General features: G+C 37.8%; 4 protein-coding genes across 8 annotated transcripts; 1 reads left to right on the top strand and 3 right to left on the bottom strand.

Annotated features, from left to right (window-relative positions):
- Positions 1–12: 12 nt before the first annotated feature.
- On the bottom strand, positions 13–10,451 carry LOC143203603 (uncharacterized). 4 transcript variants are annotated; one of them, XM_076415823.1, is made up of 6 exons: positions 10,199–10,451; positions 3,407–3,518; positions 3,275–3,341; positions 2,924–3,220; positions 1,695–1,913; positions 13–1,639 (listed from the first exon to the last, which is right to left on the bottom strand). In XM_076415823.1, the coding sequence occupies exons 2-6, from the start codon at positions 3,480–3,482 to the stop codon at positions 13–15; spliced, it is 2,286 nt and encodes a 761-aa protein (XP_076271938.1). In that variant the 5' UTR covers positions 3,483–3,518; positions 10,199–10,451. The 4 variants fall into 4 exon arrangements, with proteins under 4 accessions (XP_076271938.1, XP_076271940.1, XP_076271937.1 ...); XM_076415825.1 differs by having other exon boundaries at positions 3,407–3,462; positions 10,199–10,310; XM_076415822.1 differs by lacking the exon at positions 10,199–10,451 and adding an exon at positions 5,096–5,251 and having other exon boundaries at positions 3,407–3,462.
- A 5,836-nt stretch (positions 10,452–16,287) lies between these two features.
- On the bottom strand, positions 16,288–19,872 carry LOC143203610 (uncharacterized). Its single transcript, XM_076415832.1, has 4 exons — positions 19,518–19,872; positions 18,723–19,121; positions 18,207–18,660; positions 16,288–18,147 (listed from the first exon to the last, which is right to left on the bottom strand). The coding sequence occupies exons 1-4, from the start codon at positions 19,701–19,703 to the stop codon at positions 18,086–18,088; spliced, it is 1,101 nt and encodes a 366-aa protein (XP_076271947.1). The 5' UTR covers positions 19,704–19,872; the 3' UTR covers positions 16,288–18,085.
- Positions 19,873–20,293: 421 nt separating this feature from the next.
- Positions 20,294–21,734, bottom strand: Tpc1 (Thiamine pyrophosphate carrier protein 1). 2 transcript variants are annotated; one of them, XM_076415836.1, is made up of 4 exons: positions 21,594–21,734; positions 21,334–21,509; positions 21,066–21,274; positions 20,294–21,009 (listed from the first exon to the last, which is right to left on the bottom strand). In XM_076415836.1, exons 2-4 carry the CDS (start codon positions 21,507–21,509, stop codon positions 20,444–20,446), a joined length of 951 nt encoding a protein of 316 aa, XP_076271951.1. In that variant the 5' UTR covers positions 21,594–21,734; the 3' UTR covers positions 20,294–20,443. The 2 variants fall into 2 exon arrangements, with proteins under 2 accessions (XP_076271951.1, XP_076271950.1); XM_076415835.1 differs by having other exon boundaries at positions 21,334–21,525; positions 21,594–21,729.
- A 170-nt stretch (positions 21,735–21,904) lies between these two features.
- LOC143203608 (RNA-binding region-containing protein 3) lies at positions 21,905–23,761 on the top strand. Its single transcript, XM_076415830.1, has 4 exons — positions 21,905–22,456; positions 22,508–22,822; positions 22,877–23,493; positions 23,546–23,761. Exons 1-4 carry the CDS (start codon positions 21,989–21,991, stop codon positions 23,745–23,747), a joined length of 1,602 nt encoding a protein of 533 aa, XP_076271945.1. The 5' UTR covers positions 21,905–21,988; the 3' UTR covers positions 23,748–23,761.
- The last annotated feature ends 350 nt before the right edge of the window (positions 23,762–24,111 follow it).

The raw sequence follows: 24,111 nt of genomic DNA, 5'->3' as shown, positions 1-24,111 counted from the left end.
ATTGTCTGTTTGTTAGGTTCGCGGACTGTTGTCCCACCGGGCTTGCTCCTGTACCAAACCGTTGTGTAACGAAGTGAGTTTGGCCAAAAGATCGAGCTTGGTGGTTTCTTCAGGTGCCAAGTTGGGTTCTAATAGGTCCTTGTTGAGTCTGTCGTTGCTGCCGCTTGAGTACCCCGTCTTGAAGTCGGTTCTGGGCGTGTCGTCTCCTATTTTGAGGATATCGATTTTGATACCGTCACCACAACCGTGTTTCTGACACCTACAGGTGCAGCAACACTTGTAATATAGCTGGTCCCTGTCTGCTTCCAGGGGAATGATTTCTCGCTGGTACATCTTCACGTTTCCGCTGAAAATTCTCTCCTCTGCTCTCCATCTGGCTCTGGACGGTCGTTTCTCTATCAACTCCTTCTTCCTATAGTGACGCGGGGTGCCTCCTTGACTATCATCGCTGGAGTTCTTCTCGTCGTAACTCTTGTTGGCGTTCTCCCGCTTCTGGCGCAGCTTCCTCCTCTGATACAGGGGGTCCTTCTCGCTCTGTTTCATGTATCTCGTAGGAGGCCTGTTCACGCCCCATTTGGGCCTTTCGTCTGTACTCTCGCTCCTGCTTCGTCGTTCCCTACGTTTACCATCGTAGTTCACATCCAGGTTGTTCAGTTTCTCTCGTAAGAACTTCTCTCGACTGTCGTTGGTCTCTGTTGAAGACCGTGCGGAGTTCTCGAGAACAGTGGGGTCCGTTTGGGTACTGCTATCGCACTTGGGGATATTATTTCGGTACCTGGTGGGGGTTAGGATACGGTTTTCCGTCCGGGTAGTGTTAAGGGGTTCCGGAGGTGGAGGAAAACTGACTGGTATGGCCAGGGGGAATTGGGCGGTCACCGTGGGGACTAGGAGGGCGTATTGAAGTCCCTGCAGACCCTCCAGGGATGGCTGAAGGATGTAGGCCAACTGATCAACGCGTGGGGTATATCCGTTGTTGTTTCTCGGCGATTGATTGATGGGTGTTAGACTTCGTCGGTTGTTGTTGTTCAGGTGGTCGCTCAGTACCGACTGGGGGAGACTAGTGGTACTTTTCGTGGGGGATGGTGGCATCTGGGGAGCTTCCTCAGCGAGATTATTGTTGATTTCTTTGTTTACGTCGGGTTTGGTAAGGTTCTGATTAGAGCACACCTCCCTGGTGTTATTCAAATGTTTGTGGTCGTTTATATCGGGTTCTATAACAATATCCGGGGACAGTTTCTCTTTGTCCACAACGTTCTCCACCATGTTCCGTTCGTTGCTGTTGTTATTACACTGTTTCAGCATTTTCAGCCGGATCTTCTCCAACCTCGCCTCCTTCTCCGCCATCTCCATCGCCTCCCTGATCGCCTCCTTCCGTCTCCTCTCCCTTTCCAGCTTATCCTGGTGCGCCTTCTCCTCCTGCAACCTCTTCTGGCGGTCATGCTCCTGCTCGCGCTCGATCCTCAGTTCCTCCTCGCGTTCCTCCCGGATGCGTCTCGCTTTCTCCTCCTGGCGGCGTCGTTCTCTCTCCTCCAGCTGCTGGCGGATGGCTTCCTGATGAGCCAGGGCAATCTGGCGCTTCCTCTCCCTCTCGGCCATTTCGACGGCGTCGATGTGGATGTTTTGACCCCTGATGAAGCATCTGAAAGGATTATCGAATTGATTTAGGCGCGACGGAGTGCTATGAACGCTCGTACTTGTTAGGGGAGGAGCTGGACCCGGTGCATGGTCGGTCACGATCGTCGTATCCCTGTTCCGGAGAGGCCGATGGCGATGAATTGGCCACCACTATGGCTCCGTCGACCTGAAGGCCTCTTTTCACCCAGTTCGGAGGCTCGTGGGCGACTTTCTCGTAGTTTTCCTCCTTGGGCTGCCAGAACTTGCCTAACCCCACTCCTTTGTCACCCCATTTTGGTCTGTGAACAAACAGCGTTTAATGTATAAGTTATAATAACCAATTGGGAGTTCGCGAAGATACTGTTCCCTTATAGAGCCAGGAGCTGGTGAATTAACAGCTGAAAAACGTTTGTATGATGAAAAAGGCTCACGAAAGTAGCAAAATGTCTACCACAGTGAGATTATGAAAGTACGGTCTTCTTTAAGTTGCTTAAAATGAATAAAAATCGAAGATCTACGATCAGTGTCAAACGATGAACATCAACCTCATTCATGATCAATATGCATCATTAATAGATCGACAAATGGATAGTGATTTTATATATGAGGCAAGGCAATATATCATGCTCCAGACTAACAAAATTGTTTTATTATACTGTTAAGTCTTTGAGCTATCTCTATCTCTTTTATCGGTAAAAAATAAACCTTTTAATTGCACTGTAAATAATGATTTTACAGATAATATACTAAAAAGAATAACCAGGTGCGCCGTATACTTTTGTATTAAACAAGTAAATAGATTTTAGCAGAGAAAACACAGAGTTTGCTTTCAGTATAAGAAAAGAAAAAGGAAGAAAAAAAAATTGAATTGTATTCGTTATGCACCAAAGTTTTTTCTCGTATATGTTATATTTTTATTTTTTTAAAAATAATTTTGTTGAATTTTATTTAATATTTTCTTTCTCAGAAATAAAATTGATTTTTTAAAATTAAATTTCATTGGCCAATGAAACGTGACATCAGGGCTGGACCTGCGCGACAAACTTTATCAAAGAACCAATCAAATGTTTTCATAATAAAATGTTTCTCTTACAGGTGTTTATACTGGGGATTTGCCATAAATTGACCAATCAGATTACTTGAATGGGCGATTACAACCCAATCTAGGTATGGGACATAGCAAACCTTTTCTCCACAGAGACCACAATTGTGTTTTTTTCTTTATTAGTTTTATGAGTATAAATTCAAATGGAAAAAATCGATAAAGATCAACTCCTGGTTATAATACAATGCACTGGAGGAGACTCACCGATCATCCCTATAACTGGAAGACGACTCGTAACCACTCTGGTGTCCTCCCGTCCACTGGCCTGCGCCAGCGGGTGGAAGACCCAACTCCTTGTAATCCGGGGGACTGTTATTGTCGCTTCCATAACCGGAAGTCTCTCCGCCGCGATCGGTCTTCTCCCCCTTGTGATAGTCGTAGTTTGAATTGAGCTGGTTCTTGCACAACGGCGGCAGGCTGCTCCTCCTGTCCATTTCCTTCGGGTAACCGTCCAGGGAGACTTGTTTCGGCACCATGGATAGTCTAGAGCCATATCTAGCCCTGTGGAGGACCAATAGTAACGGTAACATCATCATATTCAACTGGATAACATACCTTTCCAAAGGCCTGTCGAAGCTTTGGCTGTAGTTTTTGAAGGGAGCACCCAGGTTTGCCAGTTCTTCTATTTCACGAACATACAATGACTGTTAAAGGAGACCCGACTGTGATCATTGTTTCCTCACTCACCTCTTTCTTTAGCCCACTGCAGTTTCTTTCGTTCCACCAATGACATAGGCTTTACGCTGAAACCAGAGGTAGTCATATCTCACTCATGATAAATTGGCACATTCTACAATACCTACGAACATACAATATAAATCATAAAATTTCCAGAATTACCAAATTGAGATTATTTTAAGAAATATAATAAAAGGTTCGTGAAAAAGTAATCAAAATTTCTTTTATACTTTTACTGTGTTTTACTGGGAATACTTCATTTTTGAAAAAAAATTGAAGGCATGGATTTGAAGGCATTATTCCATGAATCTAATAGTGGGCATAGCCATCGATTACCATTGATGCGTTTGATCCGAGCACTGCGTGAATAAGGGTCAGAATACGAGCAAAGATACAACGATGTTATTCTTCAGCATGACCACGCTTGAAAATATGAAATGCTTGGTCCTTCTCATTACTACTTTGTTGGATATATAAATAATTGGGTGGGTGCGCCTACATCTGACGTCTCCATATATATATATATATATATATATATATATATATATATATATATATATATATATATATATATATATATATATATATGGATATTGTTATGGTTGCATAACCAAATATTAAGCAGTTTCCTGTAAATTGTAATGAGAGCTATGGCGCATGCTCATACTAATGCCACCCGGACAGGATGAAGATTCCGACATATGAGAAACAAGTCCTAATATCTACCAGACTATTAGCCGAAGAGTGGAGAAATGTCGACCATATGGTGGATGCAATAACACAACCGAAAACGTTTCACAAGTCTCTAAAAGGATATGTAACAGGTCGATTGAAAAGTCCCCGACCTACCATTGCTTCCTCATCCACCGTATTCTCCAGATCTGGCCCCCAGCAACTATTTCCTGTTCTCAGATCTCAAAAGAATACTCGCTGGGAAGAAATTTTAAGACAAATCGTACTACAAAAATGGTATCGAAAAATTGGAGGGTCGCTATAATCAGTGTGTCACCCTTGAAGGGAATTATGTTGAATAAATAAAACTAATTTCGTCAAGAAAATGTGTTTTACTATGGTAGGCCGAGGACTTTTCAATTGATCTGTTTTGCTTTACTATAACAGATCAGTAGATATTTAAATTCTATTCTCGGTATATGTTTACTCGATCGAAATTAGCATACCATTATTCTATTTCCATTACCTTTATTCTATCCGAAATTACCATTATTATCGTCTAGATTTTCATGTTATCTAAACGACGAACTATCATAATTTAAAATTGATAAGCAAATTTAAAAAAAGCTAATTATATATTCTAATCGCCGTTTGGTAATAATAACCGGTGGTTTTAATCAATATTCGTTATTTTTAGCCAGGAAATATATTCCCGGAGACACCCATACATATCTGACAACCAACAAAAATGTCGATCCCATGTGACAGTGAGATGGGAGACCAAAATTGTTGTTTTTAACTATTTTCCTCGCCATTACTCTATATTCTCACATCACATAAACCTTCCTTGGACCCCCATGGTTATTTTAAAACCAAAATTAGCCAAATCAGTTCCTCTATTCTCGAGTTTTAGCGAGACTAACGATTAAAAATAGAATAGAATAAGTTTCAGAGAACTTTTAAGAAACACGGATTACTTTTTCACTCACCTAAGACTAAACGTGCGAAACTAGACAGGATACTTACTTTGTTTCTATACAGTTTCTACTAAAGTAATTAAGCTCCACTATCCGTAATTCTACCAGCATTATTAGCACGTCAAGAAGATAACAGTTATGTAAGAACCCTACAATGTGGGGTTCGACACGATTTTGTTACGACAAAACAAAACAGAACAGCGTAGATTTCATATTGGTCTCATTATACTGTGTGAATGCATTTTATTTCTACGTTATATAAACAACTATAGTTTTGTGGTACTTCTCTACTATTTGACCATTTGTTTGCAAAAAATCTTGGTATAATAAATTGTATTTGGTTAGAGTTTTAGATAAATATTTATAGGGCATGAACATTACTTGGTTAAGTTGTTTCCATTTAAAACAGGTAGAAGTCTGATTGCAGCCAAATTAGTAGCTAAAATTGCGATGGATGTTATATTAGATCAAATCCAAGATAATTTTGAGAGGGGCAATGTAAAAAGATTAGACGTGGTGAAGGTATCGAATAAGCAAATCGATTGAATTCCGCAGGTGCAAGGCACGAAATGTGTCACAAGAGTTGAGGCATGAGTAAATGAGGTGAAAAAATAAAACAAGCCGGCTTGGTGGCGCAGTGGTAAAGGCGATGAGACGGTCCTCCTATTGTTGTGATAGTCGCAGGTGCTACTCCTGCTGGGGCATGATCGTAAATTTATGTTTGTGATTGTTTAAAATTTGTGAATGTTCTAGACAAGAGTGTAAAATCCGACAAGGAAAATGATCCCAGTCACACCAGTAACCCAGGCTGGGTTAGACCGGATGTCTTCTGGGATGATTTCTAAAGTTGGTCACTCGCCAGTCGGTAGGCCTAATGCTGAGGACCGTCGTTCGGAGTCCACGTTAAACTTTGGGCCCAGTCCAGAAAAACCCGTAGTTGGTAAAAGGAGACTTTAAAATATATAAAAAAAAATAAGTAACTACATAGTATAAAACAAAGTCGCCTTTTCTGTCCCTATATCCCTATGTGCGCTTAAATCTTTAAAACTACGCAACGGATTTTGATGCGGTTTTTTTCAATAGATAGAGTGATTCAAGAGGAAGGTTTATATGTATAATACATGCATAATATACTAAGGCAACATTGCTAATTTTAGAGGTTTCTAACGGGATGTCGTAAATTAACCTATTTTTTTAGGCTTATTTAGCAATTAGCAAAAACGCTGCCTAACCCTACGAGATAGATCAAATTAATGTACTACAGTATTGTACACCATAAAAAGGTCTACAAAAAAGTCCGCGATGGTATATGTTTATCTTTTAGGGATAACCCACATTAACCATTTTTATTGTTTACTTTTTACGTGAGAAAATGGCTTATTTACGAAGCTATTTTAAGCAATACGGCATTAATCCTTATCGAATTAAGTACCTTAAATACAGTGTACAATTAATATAGATCAATATGGTTCCTTACAGCATGTAAATTAAACAAATATTTTCGGAGATATTACAAATTTAAAATTTGCGTTTAAAAATGTGTAATGTAATAAAAATTGTATGAATTTAGATGTTCCAAAGATAGCAGGAAATCTTCATAGTAAGTATAGGGGAAGAGGAATTGTTTTACTCCAAATTTAATGCGTGCAGGCCAAGGGCAGTAATGAATGAACCAAAAATACTGGATCGATTTTAATCATGTTTTCATTGAGTGACATAGGCATATATATTTTATGCCCGTGCAAAGTCGGAGCGGGCCGCTATGTTTTTATATACAACGTTCATATTTTTTCTGTAGTGTATTTAATTTAGTATCAGCATTGCACCTGTGCAAAGCCGGGGCGGGTCGCTAGTGAATAAATAGAACAGATTTTAGAATTTTCACAAAATTTAAATAATGTAATCAAATATGAAATGTGTTGATTTTGTGTTATTGTAAAGATTAAAGAATGCTTGTGGACTAGACCTAATGGGGACACCACATAAAAAAAAGTGCGCCTAGAACTCTACCTCATGGGTGGTGTGGAAAAGGGTTCTCATATTTTTATAGAAGTATCACTTTGGATTGTAATTTTGATATATTGGTAAATTATTTTTAAAATTATATGTTTCTATCATTCGCTATCATTTTGATTACGCGCTATTTTGGTTATGTGACGTTTAACTCAGTTTCGTTTTAACGATTGTGTTGTGTAGACGTCCAAATTTTATTATGGATAAATATACGACTGCAGAACGAGCAGAAATAGTGACAATATTTATTGAAAATAACTGTTCCATTGTTGTCACTTAGCGGAAATTGCGTCAAAAATATCCTAATCGTCCAGTGCCTCACAAAACCACAATTTTTACGTTTAAATGCGAATTTTCGACTGTACTGTACAACAGCAGACAGGTCTCGTTCTGGAAGACAACCGACGTCTCGTAACGCTAAAAATGTGGCTTTAGTGTGCGATAGTGTTGCAGAGTCTCCAGAAATATAAATTCGGAGATGTGATTCCCAGTTACACATTTCTGTACGTAGTTTAAGGCGAATTTTGAAAAGTGATTTGAAAATATTCGCGTACAAAATTCAATTAGTCCTAAAATTTCTACCGAAAGATTCTGATCAACGAATTGAGTACAGTAATGCAATTCTAAGGCTGTCTGGTGAAATTGAAGATTTTTCGTCTAAATTGATAATGAGCACTGAAGCCTGTCAACAAACGAGACACGGTTGGCGAGAACAATTGGTTTTGAGGAACACATAATCCTCAATAAAAGTCATTAAACATCATTGTATCCACTAAAAACCACTGTATGGTGTGGTATTCATGCTGGAAACATCATTGGTCCCTATTTTTGTGAAGATTACCAAGGTGTTGAAGTTACTGTTACTGCTGAACACTATCAAGACATGATTCAAATTTTTTTTGTGCCTGAAATGGAAGATAGTTTCAACAAGATGGAGCCACAGCACACACAGCTCGTTCAACAATTCAATTATTGAATGACGACCACAAAGACTAATGCATGACCAGCCAGATCTCCGGATTTAACAGCACCAGATTTTTTCTTATGTGATTTTTAAAATCAAAAGTTTATGTGAATAAGCCCCCCAAAGATTCAACATCTTAAATACAGTATTCGTGACGAAATTGAAGAAATTCAGCCTCAGAATATTTCAGACATAACGAAAAAAAAAAATGTAAAGTCCAAGTAAACTTTTTATGAAAACCAAACTTACTTCAATAAGGTAATCAAAATGGTAGCGGAACTTTTGCGCCACGTTGTCTTTATATCATATTCTTTAAAAATACGTATAATTTGCAAGAACTGGCAACGTCGTGTGCCGGACGATTCAAGAATGAAATTCTTGTAAAGGACTATTACTTATTTTCGTTTCTTCATTCGGTTCTAAATAAAAATTAAGTCTGATCTTCCCTTAAACTATTCGAAAATGTTTATTATTTCTTTTTCCCAGTAGTGCTGAATACATGTTCTTTCTTGGAGACTTGAGACACGCTTTTATTTAACATTGAAAAAAGGTGGATTACTTTTTGACACCCTCCATTATCACATTGCCGTTTCTCGGAGGAATCAATCTTCACGAAGGTTTTTACGGGATATCGTCAACATTTTTTCTCTAGTTTTAGCGTGATTGAAGTGTTTACGTATACCGTACAAACTATATTCTACCATTATAAGCAAAAAATAGTAAGAATCTTGATTTGCAATTATGCGAAAAGTTTTTAAAAATAGGAATGGCGTTCAGTATGATGTTACAAACTCGCTGATAGAGATGTTGGGGCTTTCGGCATTCTTCATGATATAATATCGGGCTTGAGAATATCTCGGAATGAATTTTGATGCAAAATTTGGCTGGAAGGAAGGTATAAAGAAGAAAAGGAAGGAACTGGAATTGAAATATAGGAAAATGTATTGGCTAATTGGAAGAAAATCACAATTATCAGTACATAATAATTTGCTATTATATAAGCAAATACTGAAACCTATATGGATATACGAAGCTCAATTAAGGGGATATTCTGCAAAGAATAACATAAATAAAATAAAAAAATTTCAGAACAAAGTCCTGTGAGGTACCTTGTGTGCGCACCTAAATACTACAGGACAGATTACATACATCGAGACCTTCAGATACCCACATTAAGTCAAGAAATCAAGAGAATTGCAAGGGGGCATGAGGAAAGTCTCCATTCTCATGAGAATATTGAAGTTTTGCAGCTTTTGAATACCAGTAGAACAGGACATAGACTCAAAATAATCAAACCATCTGATGTTGTGTAGTAAAGTGCATATAATAAAAAATACAACAGTGACATATATATAAACATTATTTCACCAGAGACTGAGATAGGGCCGATGGGTAGGTAATTGTAGGTTAGACGGAAACGACTAGTAACAATGTAATAATTAAATAATAATAAAAAAATATGGCTTGAGAATTAATGAAGGAAGTCATCAGTACCACAGGAAGAGAAAATGGTATCCACCGCTGAGGTAGTAAGATGGTAGAAGTGTCAAATTCTTCATGTCTCTCTCCGAGATCATTGGAAATGAAATCATTCGCTTGAGATGCGACAATCAGTACACAGTTGAGGAACAAATTCAAAAACGCAGATTACAATAGTTTGCACATATCTGTCGAGGGAAAGACGCACCAATCAGCCTCGATAATCAAAAACGATTTAAAAAATAGGAGGATATTCGAAACCCTGGAACACCAAAAACACCACATTGCTTGGAGAGTGGATATTCTTTACAAGCGTTGGTTATGGCTTGATGTTGGCGAAGAATATTGATGTTGATGGCTCCACCGAGCTAAAATATCAACCAGCAAAGTTACTTCAGTGTTTTCAGGCCTTAAGAATCTGACAACTTTGCTCTTTTCATCGCCATAATATCTGATATCATCTCCTAGCCGTTCTATTTGCCTGATCTTGTTCCTAGAGACGTCGAGGACATCGATTTATTGATACCAAGGAATCAACGTGTCCAGGGCCCAGGGGATAGACGAGGAGCTCTTTCGTTTCGCATTAAAAGCCTTACTATTTTTTGATTACGGCGATACACGGCCACACGGGAGGAGTCATTGGATATGCGGGACATTGTTCTATTAAAAAAATAATAATCCTAAAAAAATCCATACCGCTTCAACTGTTATATTCGGAGTCGATCAACAGCCCCAGTACAATACCAGACGGTATCGGTAACCAAGCACTGACACAATGCCCCACCGGCGCCTCTCCCCTTCGCCGGGCCACGCGCGACCCCCGACCGTTGTTTTTTCGACGTCTTCGCGGTTCTCCTGGCGGAAAAATCGGTTTTCCCGCTACCACGCCAGGTTCGAAACAGGCACGGACGAGGGAAACGCTCGCGGCACCGGCTGCTTGATCGAAACCAGTTGCCTGGCGATGGAAAACCAACACAACGGGTGCCGGAGGTGGGGGGGGTTATTAACCCCGGGGGTCGGGGGGTGGTCCGTGGAGGTGGCTCAAATCAAATCGAAAAGCGTCGGGTTATTTTTGGGCGATGACCGGCTGGAATCCTGAAATATTTAAGCGAAAGTGGGTTTCGGCGATGTACTGGGCGGTCTGACGATCGCGGCTACGAATTTTCGGCTCATCCTCGTCTAGAAGCCAGATCGAAAGGCTTCTGAGGTTAAGGCGATCGAGATTATTCTTGCAGATCGCGGATTTTTCGAGGGGTGAGTGTTTAGGAGAGATGGGCAGTGGCGTAGAGTGAGCGTCAGCGGCCAGAGGCGGAAGAAAGTTTTGCCGCTCTCTTATTTATCACGACAATATTTAAAATGGAAAAAGCACTAAAATTCTTTACCTCTCGTATAAAGATAAGACTATAACAGATATATTTTGGGATGAAGGAAATAAAAATCCATGTTAAATTGCTTTATAACCTATAGTTTTAAAGATATATAACAAAGAGAACCCCATTGAAGATTTTTTTCAAAATACGTTTCTCATTACATTATTTAAAAACCAGATATTGTATAAAAATTATAATATTACCATTCGATTTCGCATAATCTTTATAATTCCTGTAATTTTTATTAAGCTGCGATTATTTCAACAGGAATGACATGAAAAAACTTAAAAATTACAAAAAATTGCAAATTTTCAGGGCTATATATAACATGGAAAAAGTACTAAAATTCTTCGACGCCAAAATCAGTCGGTAGTTTCAGTCGTTATGATTATGTAGTGTACAGGTTACAACATCACTACATAGTATAAAACAAATTCGCCTTTTCTGTCCCTATATCCCTATGTGCGCTTAAATCTTTAAAACTACGCAACGGATTTTGATGCGTTTTTTTTCAATAGATAGAGTGATTCAAGAGGAAGGTTTATATGTATAATACATGCATACTAAGGCATAATATACTAAGGCAACATTGCTAATTTTAGAGGTTTCTAACGTGATGTCGTAAATTAACCTATTTTTTTAGGCTTATTTAGCAATTAGCAAAAACGCTGCCTAACCCTACGAGTTAGATCAAATTAATGTATTACAGTATTGTACACCATAAAAAGGTCTACAAAAAAGTCCGGGATGGTATATGTTTATCTTTTAGGGATAACCCACATTAACCATTTTTATTGTTTACTTTTTACGTGAGAAAATGGCTTATTTACGAAGCTATTTTAAGCAATACGGCATTAATCCTTATCTAATTAAGTACCTTAAATACAGTGTGCAATTAATATAGATCAATATGGTTCCTTACAGCATGTAAATTAAACAAATATTTTCGGAGATATTACAAATTTAAAATTTGCGTTTAAAAATGTGTAATGTAATAAAAATTGTATGAATTTAGATATAGGGGAAGAGGAATTGTTTTACTCCAAAGATAGCAGGCCAAGGGCAGTAATGAATGAACCAAAAATCTTCATAGTAAGTATAGGGGAACCCGTGCAAAGTCGGAGCGGGCCGCTATGTTTTTATATACAACGTTCATATTTTTTCTGTAGTGTATTTAATTTATTATCAGCATTGCACCCGTGCGAAGCCGGGGCGGGTCGCTAGTATATAATAAAATTAAATCCTGTTAATCGGCCCGATGTAGCTGCAAATCTGATTTCTCCAATAGACGTTGCCAAAGAAAATGACAACAACCTGGGTTACTGAAAGAGCTGCCACGAAAAGCAATAATCATATTAACATATATATATTCAATGCCTGTTTAAGACTGAAGCATGTTCCGGAATATTTTAAGGTTGCTCGAATAATTATGCATAAAAACTTGATAAACCGACAAAACAAGTTCGATCTTACTGATCTGTTTCCTGCTACCTGCGATATCAAATTTATTTAAGAAACTGTTATTAAAACCTATTAAACCATTTATAGAAATAGCCGATTTCCAGTTTGGATTTCGGAATCACCACTCGACAATCGACCAAGTGCACAGATTAACTGCGGTTTTTGAAAAGGCACTACATTGAACCTATTTGGGCTGGAGTTCCACAGAGTAATGTCTTGGGATCACTCCTGTATCTGCTCTGTACTATTTATATCTCAACAACAATATAATCAGTATTTGGAACATTTGCTGACGATACAGTTATCATGGCAAAAGAGGTATCTCCGTCTAAGGCTGTAGAAGAAGTACAAGTGATGGTCAACAAGATCTACAAATATACTTAGAAAAAATTCTCTCACATCTGGCATTGCTTCTGATAATTGTGAAAAATATTCCGAGCATTATTGTAGGAGACAGGAACTTTCGCAGTCACCGACCATGAAAAGGTCGAGCTCTTCGCTAAAAGCTATAAGGCCCAAATGGAACGCCTCCCTCCTGCTACAAATATAAACGCTGCTGAGAACGACGGAATCATCAGGAATGCCAACTCCGTTCGTTCTCAAGTGCCTCCGAGTTATCGTTTAAACCATCTAGTCACTCCTAAAATACTCACGCAAATGATCAGCAAGATTCGGAACAAGAAGGCCCCGGGTTTCGATAGCCTAACTCAAAAATCTTCCCTACAAGCAGCTCGCCGAGCTAAGTAATATCATCAACGCCATTCTGAGGCTGCAACACTTTCCATCCACATGGAAACATGCATTCATTGCAGTTATCCCCAAAAAAGGAGCTAAGTCATCACCTTCTGACTACAGACCTATCAGCCTACTAAGTTCCATTCCCAAGCTTTCTGAAAGGGCAATTCTTTATGCTCTTAATGATTTTACAAAGATAAACAATATCCTTCCAGATGAGCAATTCGGGTTCCGCGCCAAACACTCGGCCGTTCATCAGGTCCATCGTCTGGCCGCAAAAATCAACTGTGCTTTTAGCCGACGTGAAAGACTTGGAACGGTCTTCTTGGACCTAACCAAAGCCTTTGACAAGGTATGAAGGCTTTGTGGCGAAATGCATCCGATTAGTTCTACCTGATGACCTAACAGCTCTTATCAAATCATTTCTGTCAGGACGATCGTTCCAGGTGAAGATTAAAGATATTCTCTCTAGCCGGAAAACCATCGACGCAGGAGTTCCACAAGGCTCCCCCGTGGCACCCGCTCTATTTAATATTTTTCTTTCAGATATCCCTAGGAGACCACAAGTTGAGGCAGCTTTTTACGCAGACGACACTGCTTACTTTGCTTCTTCAAGAGTAGCACCGCACATCCGAAGCAGACTCCAAAAACAACTCGATGAGACGGTCCAGTGGTTACATTTCTGGAGGTTGCAGGTCAACCCACAGGAAACCCAGGCCATCTTCTTCCACAAGAAGCGTTTCGCACCGAGCATTTCGGGTCTTCTAAATCGAGAACGCTGGAATCTCATGGTCAGAAGAAGCTACCAATCTCGGTCTTCTCTTCGATCGCAAATTTAGGTGGAATTCCCACATTCAAAGGTCCCTCCATAAAGGTCAAGGTATTGTTAATTTGCTGTTTCCGCTTATCAACCGGACCAGCAGGCTTCCTCTCTATAAAATCTCTGCTGTACAAGATGCTGGTTCGATCAGTCGTTCTATACGGCTCCAGTGTCTATCTAAAATACGTCTCACCTAGCCAGGTGGAACGTCTTCAAGTCTTTCAAAACAAAATTCTCAGGAGAATAATCAATGCCCCATGGTTCGTCAGTAACAATTAACTTCATAGAGAAACAGACGTCCCCCAAGTTCACGATTTTATATCCGAAGTTTACTCGAGATATTTATCCATTTTTCGTCTCTCGGACAATAGATGTATTACCGAGCTGGCCGATATTTTAGGCCAATAACTCATTTGGCTCTTCGTGGCCTTATTCTATCACAGCCGACACTTCCCCGTCGTGCTCTAACTCCAAATTGTCTCGACCTGCTCTGTCGAGCGATTAACTCATGTACCGCAAGCTGGGTGGTGTGATAATGACGCCACGTCCTTGCCTGGCACTTGTGCCTCTTAACGGTGTTACCGGTTACGGACACCCTCCTTACTAACAGTAAGAAGTATCAGTTAGGGTCATTGGATCAACTGATAGGGTGGGGTTTAGTAGGTTGCCCAGAAGCAGTCTCCACATAACCAGTTCAACTCGCTTATTCTTGAGGGTCTTCCCGACCAGGTATCCCTTCTCGGTTCCAGGCCAAAAAAAGAGCATTATTGTAATATTGGGCAGATTATCTTCCAGCTTGAATTTTACAAGAACAAAATGTTCCTTCTTATTGTTTTGGACCTGTTAGACTCTTTAACTTAAAGCGTCACCAGTACTACCTGATGCAAAGCATTTCCTTTTCCACGTCCTTTTGGACATGGCAAATCCTTGTAGGTCAGCACAGACAGTTCCGTCAGCCGCTACAGCAAACAATATGTTGTTATTACACATTCATTTAAAGAAGAGCGATTCCTCGATTTTAGTCACAGGAGTAGTAAGGAAAAATTGTTCAAATATTTACAATATTTTAATATTTATAGTGAAATTTTGTCACCCCCACGACACTACGCCACTGGTCGGGGTAAACTTAGTTGAAAGTATGACGAATTGCGTGACAACATTCGCGTGCTAAAACATTGGTCTTAACTGGGCGTACAAGTTACCGTAAATGTGGTTTTTATGGAATGGGGTTAATTGTTTCTGGGGCGAAAAGTCTACAGGGCTTCCAGTTCGGTTTGGTCATTTCTAAGACGATACTGTAGCTGAAAACAGTAGGGAACATCATATAATTCAAACCTGTAAGGCTGCATTTCTGTTACAAGTTCACCATTGCATGACAATCTAGGAATATCCTAATTTGTTCTACCCAAGACGATCCAAAACCCAGCTGTAACTGAACCAAATAATAACATACTTTGATAAAATAACACCAAAAGGCCTACAAATGGCAAAATATATGCATAGTTGGCATAGTTTTCATAACATTTTTATTTTTAAGATATAAACAGAAACCCACTGAATTTTTGAAAATACGTTTTTCATTACATAACTGAAAAACCAGATGTACAAAAATTATAATATTACCATTCGATTCAACATAAAATTCTTTATAATTCCTGTAATTTTTATTAAGCTGCGATTACTTGAACAGAAATGACAGGAAAAAACTTGAACATAAAGAAAAATCACACATTTTCATGACTATATATAAAGATAAATTGCTAAAATTCTTTACACCTCGTATAAAAATAATTAAAACTCCGGCTCATGTTTTTTTTACAAGCGGTAAAAAAGAAATAAAACGATACTAAGAATATATATTTCAATTAAACAAAAATTAGCAACAAAATGGTGAAGGAAATAATATAAATCTATTATATATAGTCAGTGTTCTCTGTGGTTATAGTTTGGTTGTTTTTTATATTCATATGGAATATAAAAAAGTGGAGTGAGGATTGAGAAACTAGGAAAACTTAATGTGAGTTAGCTCACTGTATGACCAATCTTATCATTGTCACAATTATCTAGTAAACCCAAATTATATGAAATATTATTTATAGGTGACAATTTTAAGCTTCCGAGTCTTTCCGAATGGTTTCAGATAGTTTACGTTCTGCCATCTTAGCGTGAACGCGATGATCGTAGGACTTACTCTTGTTTTCTCGACATGTTTTCTTTAAACTCTTATTTTATTATACGATGCAGATAGATTGTAAAAAATAAGTATATTAAATACCAAACGTTCTCCAAAAAAAGAAGGGAGGCTACAAATCCACAAAGTATGAACATTATTCAGTAATAAGTTCTAACTTTATAGTTACTGAACATAAAATGGCGAAGGCGATAAATAAAAAAACAAATAATTTTAACATTTTTTATTTAAAAATGGTCCCCCAAAAAGATAAACAATCCATAGACCAAAAGTTGATTAGGAAAAATATCGGCGTAAATATACAGGTGTGGAGAGGGCCATTTTCTCGTCAGGCGCGAGTCAGAAATGGCCCCCTCGAGCGAATCACTTAATACTATCTATCGTCCAGTTTAAACGAACAAAATGCAAAAATCTTGCGTCACAGACGGAATCGAAAAACACACTTTCAAACCGCGACTATCTTAATTCTTTTTTTCGTCAACTTCTACCTAAACCTTTTTAAGACACTCATAAAAATACCTTATGCTCGATTATTACTAAGGAAAATTACATAAAAAAACTGAAACACGATTATATCCAGTGACAGGGCGAGATGACAAAAGAAAACTAGCACAGACAATCAGGTAGTTCAATTAAATAAAGGACCGCGTGGGATTTCGAATCAAGTCGCCCTGTGTACGACAATTGTTGATGAAAAAAATGCAATAAATATAAAAGGAATCCTACTAATAAACTTTATGCAATAGACTACAACAAAAACTTAAAAAATACACCTTATTCATCAAATATTGAATTACAGTAGTAATAAAAAAAATTAAAAAATGCACATTATACTATAATATGAAGGATTAAAACAAAAAACAGTTGGTGCCAGTTAAGGAGGACTAAAAACAACGGAAAAGGATTATTTTTGATTCACAGCCAAAACAGCTATAGTGCGCGATCTATTGGAACTAAAAACAAAAACCTTAAAAAACAAATGACAAAAGACCGAATATATGGAAGACATACGCTTACTGCTATTTTAAAATTAATATTTTCACATTGTTATACGCAAAAATATATATATTTTTTAAAAAATACGATTAAGGCATTATGTATACATTATTCTTCGTTACGATTTTGTTCTCATATTATTCCTTGACTGGAGATAGCACGAGACGTTAAAGGATAGTTGATTTTAAGTTTTTTTTTCTTTCCAATTAATTATTGGCACATGTTCATAGGGGTTTCAAAAATTCTTTGTCACTTAGTACTAACTTTCGATGGAATGTACAAATATTGCAACTATGTACACTGCCTCTAATATATATATGTATATGATTTTTTTATTTCGATACAAAAATAATACTAACACCCATATTTTGATAGAGCATGAAATCGATAACTATATATGTATATATATATATACACACGTATATATAGTTCTTGCCTTGTTTTATACAACCCTTACTATACACGTCTAGAACCAGATAGACAATTGCTTGATACAGTTAAAGATACATATATATGTACAGAGAACAAAGCAGATAACGTACGAGCAACCACTTCAGATTAGATATAATTCCATCCCGATTATATAAATTTATATATATACAAGAGACCCAAACTGGATAAAACTCAATTCCAACTTCCAATCACTTATAGATCTAGTCCTCGAAACATTTGTGATGATCAGGGAAAAACGCACGTCGCCAACTTCGATTGTGATATGATTTCGATGACGATCGATCTTCGATTATTTGCCTTTCCCCCACCCGCTGGGAACAGGGGAACCGGGGGGTGAGTATTTCTTCGTCGGTCCGGATGTAAAATGACGGCTCCCCATTACGCGGGTGGTGATTTCGGGTCATTTTTCAGACTTTTGTCGGATTAAAAAAAAATATACGGAAGAAGAACCTCCTCCGTGACAGGTTTGAGAATGTTCTGAGGTACGATCACAAGCGGGCTCGGAGCCGGAGCCCCTTAACTTACTACGTTAGTAACTGAGAGGGTGTCGTCGGTCATTAGTTTTCCCTGCGGGCTTTCTTCTTGCTTTTCTTCGCGGCTTTCGGTTCGGTCCATGTATCTGTAACGACAGGATCACTGACGGCGACTGTTCTCACGTCATAAACCACCGGGACTTACCTCCTAACTCGTCGAACACGGCCCCTGCTTTCGAGGGTGTGGGGGCCGGTTCCGCGGCCGCCTTGGACGCGGCTTTGGCGGTAGTTCTCTCGGGAACGGCGGCCGCCTTGGGAGCTGGCTCTGGAACTTTGTCAGCTGCCGGGATCTCGGAGGCGCCAGCCTTGGCCTTCTTGGATTTTTTCTTCTCCTTCTTCTCCTCCACTACGGGGACGGGTTCCTCCTGAGTTTTCTCGGGTTCCTCAGCCGTCGGCTCGGGTTTCGACTGTTGCGCCGGTGTCGGTTCCTCTTTCTTCACTTCAGGTTCCTTGGAGGGGGTGTCAGACGATGCCTTTTTCGTCTTCTTCTCTTTCTTGGCAGGGGTTGAGGTCTGCTCGGTCTTCTTCTTCTTGTCAGCTTTGGTAGGAACAGTTTCCCAGCCACCGTCGTCGAAATCAGCTGGTTTCTCTACATTCGCCTATGGAAAGAATACAAAAAATTGCTTGAATCGCATCACATAAAAATAAAACAGTCCCATACCTTTTTGTTAGCTTTCTTTTTGGGTTCCTGTTTTTCATCTGGTTTTTTAACTGGCGCAGATTTCTTAGTAGATTCTGGTTTTTTACCACCTGCCGCTGATTTTTTGGCAGCTTCTGCTGGTTTCTTAGCACCTTCTGCTGGTTTCTTAGCAGGTTCTGCTGGTTTCTTAGCTGCTTCTGTTGTTTTCTTATTATTCTCAGTAGATTTCTTAGGGACTTCAGCAGGTTTCTTTGCTGGTTCCCCTTTTTTACTTTCCTTCACATTCTCACTCTTCTTGTTGACTTTGGGAGCAACTTCAACATTCTCCTTCTTCACTGATTCACTAGGTTTCTTTTCTTTGGCTGGGGACTTTTCAGCTTTAGAAACACCAGTAGAAACATGACCATTAGCAGGGGCTTTCTAAAAATACATATCTAATTAATAAATATATATCTTAATTATCAAACAAACGGAATAAACTAATCTAATACAGTGGATCCATATTTATCTCTATAAATTATCTGATTACTTACAACCAAATAAAAATATTTACTTTCCCTTTATGCTATAACTTAAAAGTGACCTGGGATAATTGTTGTTTTCAGTTTACCATAAATCAAATAATGAAATAACCGACGATACATTGTGCTACCATTAATATGCAAATTTGTTAAAAAGACTATTGTTTTAAATGCACCGAATCTAGAAAGTTATAATGAAATGAAAACATATGGAAAAATTATCCAAACACAAAGCACACGAGTCATTTGTTTTAACTAGGTCACGTTAGATTCGGGTAAATTAATAGAAACGTACCTTTTCTTTCAGCTTCTTCTTTTTTCCAGCTGTTTTTCGATCTTGTTCGGAATTGTTAAACTTGATTATCGGCTGCTGATTGGGTCTTATTGCATAAATAAACAACGAGATACAGGTAACAATCACTATAGCCACCGGAATCACCAGTAACAGTTGGCTCTGTACCAAATCAGCTCCTATTTCCATGGTTTTTCGGCTGGTTTTCGTTTATGGAAACACACGGACTGCCACGACTTCCTCGCTGTAAACGCTGTCGACTGTAGAATTTTTGGTGACGCGTCTAAGATCCGAGACCAACCAGCATTTCGTATCGGTTGCGATATTTCCATAGTCCCAAAGAATTTTATCTTTTTCTCTGATATACATTTAAACAGAGATAGAGCTCTCACATGGTTGTCAAACTCTATAATGAATTCTTCATGTCCGCCACGTATCATACTTGGATGTATCATTAGTTGCCTGACATACAATATATTTAAAATTTAAAAAATCAGCTAATTAAAAAAAACCAGAATATTTTGTATAAAATGTGGGTTTTATAAATGTTGACAGGATGAATTTTTCAGATAGTGGGTAAAGTCTAAAAAATTTAATACACTTTTGTCATTTATTTTCTACATTTTAAATATTTTGGAATTACATTGACTAGAAGCACATTACATATTACCTATTTTATGTTATTTTTAGATAGGGTGCTGATATCTGTTTATTTAAAAATGTTTACTGTATGTTTTGATAAGAAAAACAAATACTGGCTTGCAGAGCTATTAATAATATGATATATAGCTACTATTTTGCAAAAAAAAAACGAAAATAACTTTTCTATGATGGTAAAAATTAATCCTGAGTATTCTTAAAAATAACTTGAAAAAAATATATATCACAGACTCTGGTAACTGTAAAATTTCGACTAGACACCATTTCAACTAATGAGTTTCCTTTAAAACCACCAATAATTTACAAACCATTTCATAACTGCTGAAATGCAAGGCTGTGGCACACACAGCCTTTATTAAGCTAGGGTATAGCCCCTTAAAATATCCAGGTATACCTTCAATTTTATAGATACGAATAAAGCAATCAATTAAGCCTTCACAATGAAATGTCTGACCAAAATGCTCCCTGGCATGATGAAATCCCTGGACCTGTAGACGTTTCTTGACCAAATCAAATGGATAGATGAAGGCTTTGGCACATAACCCAGCCAGACTCCCAGCAAATAAACTGCTCGACAAAGTGGTGTTCTCTGCTTTTATTATACGCTTGTAGAAATCATCAAATAGTTTGTAACACATGAACTGTGCGCCCGCGTGGGGCCCTATTTGTAGGACAGTGGGCCACAGTCCCCTGAATAAGACAACAGGGCCCTCTTTGGCATATATTTCCCTACAGGCTGCCACCATACCATGATACACCTTTCTCTGTTCACTTTGTGCTACAAATCTAGTTCTAACTACATCAAAGGGAAATGAAACCACTGTAGCAACACTACCTACAATATCACACCATAACTCATGTTAATAAATATGTTACTACTAATTGACCAACCTGCTATAGATCCACAAGCAAAATTTATTACTGGTTTCACATTATTTGAGTTATTGGTTAATTTATGTACATTCCTACTCAGGACTTCAAAAGTCCAGAACTGGGCTATACCATAACTTATTGACAACCATTGGGCAGGAACGTGACCCTTCCAGAAAGCCTTTACACCTTCCTCTTTAACTATTAGACCTACCGCTTGATATATTGATCTAGTAACATATAATTCCACACTATCATTTTTAATTTAGGCAAATTTGATGCAACTTGCCTGTATTTTGAATTGTGAATTGCCCGATGAGAAATAGGTTCTACTTGTAACTGAAATCTAATTTTTAAAACATCCAAAGGTTGACATATAGCTCGCGTAATAAATCCAGACGCCCCTCCAGCAAAAGCAAAATCAAATTGATTTAAATTCTCATTTGATTTACTCCAACCAACCATCTGAATTGAAAAATGTCTATATAGTTATACAATTAAATATAATTAGTATGATAGCGAAAAAAACTAAAATATACATTGCCTTACCTTATTAATTTTAGTTATACTTATAATAAAAATCCACTGCCAGGATTTAAAAATATATTTTTAGTGATCCAGTCAAGGATAAGATAGACATAATAGTATTAAAAATCATGTTTTTAGAGTTTTTAATGAATTATATTGATAGCGAACACATGTTGTTACTTTGTGTTTGGATGTTTTATCAAAAAATAAAACGAATAAAATTCGTATATGTTTTGGGATTATTTTAAATCTTGAAAATATTGACCTCAACCTTAGCTAGTGACAAACTCAAATACATAAACAAAAGTTGAAAAAAGAAGGAAGAAGAAGATTTCAAAATAACCTTATAAAACGTCAAAGCGAGTTATACTGTTTTTTTGACTGTTATTTTAAGTGAAAACCAGAAAAAGTACAAAATGGTTTGTAAAGACACACTTCGAATTAAGCACTTGCCAAAGGAACTATCGGATGCACAAAAAGAGGATTTTATAAAACATTTCGGTGCCATTAAGGCAAAAGTAATAACGTCCAAAGCCAAAGCAAAATCGGTGGTATATGCTAAGTTTGAAAATGAAGAAATATCCAAGAACGTCATGTATCGTCTTCATCAAATTAATGTACTAAACTGTCGTTTATGTGTGGAATATGCCGATACAGATTTGTTACAAGGTATCTTAGATAATAAGAAAGTGGATGATGTTCGTGATGCTCCAGATCAAAAGTTTTTTAAGTCTTTCATAAATAAAATAAACGCTTTCAATGATTCAGTGGGTTTCTACCAACCACCACCGGCACATTTAAAATATAATTATCCTAAAGCCAACAGGCCTACTATAAATAATATTGCTCATGCTTTGGCGACAGTTCCAAGATTTTATACACAGGTTTGTATGGTATTTGGTCAACTTTTTTTATTTCCGTAAATAAATCGTTAGGTTCTCCATTTAATGAATAAAATGAACTTGCCTCCACCGTTTGCAATGCCCAATCCACCAATTAGAACTGTACAACCTGCCCAACAACCAGTTGTTGAAATGAAACCTGTAGAGATAACACCAAGCAAACCTGTGGTTTCAGATTCAGAGTCTGAGATTGAAAGTGATGGAGAATCAAATAAATCAAAAGAAATCATCCCACAAAAAAGGCAAATATCACAGAAAAAGATGGTCAAAAGACCCAAGTTCAATAAACAAAGTGTTGGGCAGGTGGTTAAGAAACCACCAGAAAAATGTGAAGATGTTTTTGAAAAGGTAATCAGTTCAGTCAGAATAAACTATCAAATTATATTTGTGCTAACATTTTAGGTGGAGGTTCAGGCTCAAAGGAAAATAGAACTGAAAGTTAACCCATCCTCAGGCGATGATGCTAAAGGTGCTCAGGAATCTTTGATACTTAAACAAAGTTCTGTTTCTATAGAAGTTAGAGAAGCCTCAAAAACTGATTTGCTGATGGAGGCTGTTGTAAACAAATTGTCACCAAAAGTTGAACTGAATGAATGTGCTGATAATGCCAGGCATCAAGAAGATCAACCTCCAACAACTGTGGATCAGGTCGTTAAAGATGATGATCACCCTATGGAAACTCCTAAATCTCCAGAAAAAGTTGATGCTGGTGAAGACATTCATGAAGAATTAAGTAAAGATCAAAATACTGAGTGCTCTATGGAAACAGAAGCTGAGAAGTCACTATCACCCATAAAAGTAAGTGAAGAACAGAAGGTGTTGCCAGAGGACAGTCCAGCATCTCCTGAAGATGATTACCCATGCATCTCCCAGGAGGAACTGGCAGCAAATCAAATTTCAGATTTGAGTGTGGTGCCTGTTTTCAAGAACTACAATCCAGGAGCACCAACCAATAAGTTATACATAAAAAACTGTGCTAAAAGTGTGGTTCTTCAGGACTTGGAATATATTTACAACAGGTACATTTTCAGTTTGATTTGTACCTCTTTCATTAGCTCTGGTATTTTACAGATATCGAGAGGAGGGAAATGCGGATAAACCAAGCGAGTTCAACATAAGACTGATGCAAGAGGGTCGCATGAAAGGTCAGGCCTTCGTGACACTGGACAGCATAGAGATGGCCCAGAAGGCAGTGAATGAAACCAATGGTTTCATTTTGAAAGACAAGCCCCTGGTGGTGGCTTTTGGCAAGGCGGGTACCAAGAAGAAATAAAATTGATGAGAAAAGGTTGAGTTTCATTTATTAATTCCTATTTTATTTATTTTTTTATTCTTTCTGTTTTCTGACACACTGATTGTTAATTTATTATCAATAATTGGGATTGGATAGTTTAAAACTAAAACTTAATTGTATAGGTTTTTATTTCAACATTGTGTTATAATATGTAAATAAATAATCTTATATGTTCATAAATCATTCATAGAGATTGTTCGGTTACAATAATCTTTGGTTTTCTTTGATTTTTGTGTGGAAAAGGAAAAAAGACAAGGCATTCAAGAACAAATTTATAATAGATAAAAGCAACAGCATTCTGTTTGTATTACAAAATGTTTTTTATTCGGAAACACTATATAAA

Source organism: Rhynchophorus ferrugineus, unplaced genomic scaffold (genome assembly GCF_030347505.1).
Source record: "Rhynchophorus ferrugineus isolate W39M unplaced genomic scaffold, kcgeb_rfMv2 rfM10, whole genome shotgun sequence".
In the NCBI taxonomy this organism is placed as follows: Eukaryota; Metazoa; Arthropoda; class Insecta; order Coleoptera; family Curculionidae; genus Rhynchophorus; species Rhynchophorus ferrugineus.
This window is presented reverse-complemented; position numbering and strand designations above follow the sequence as displayed.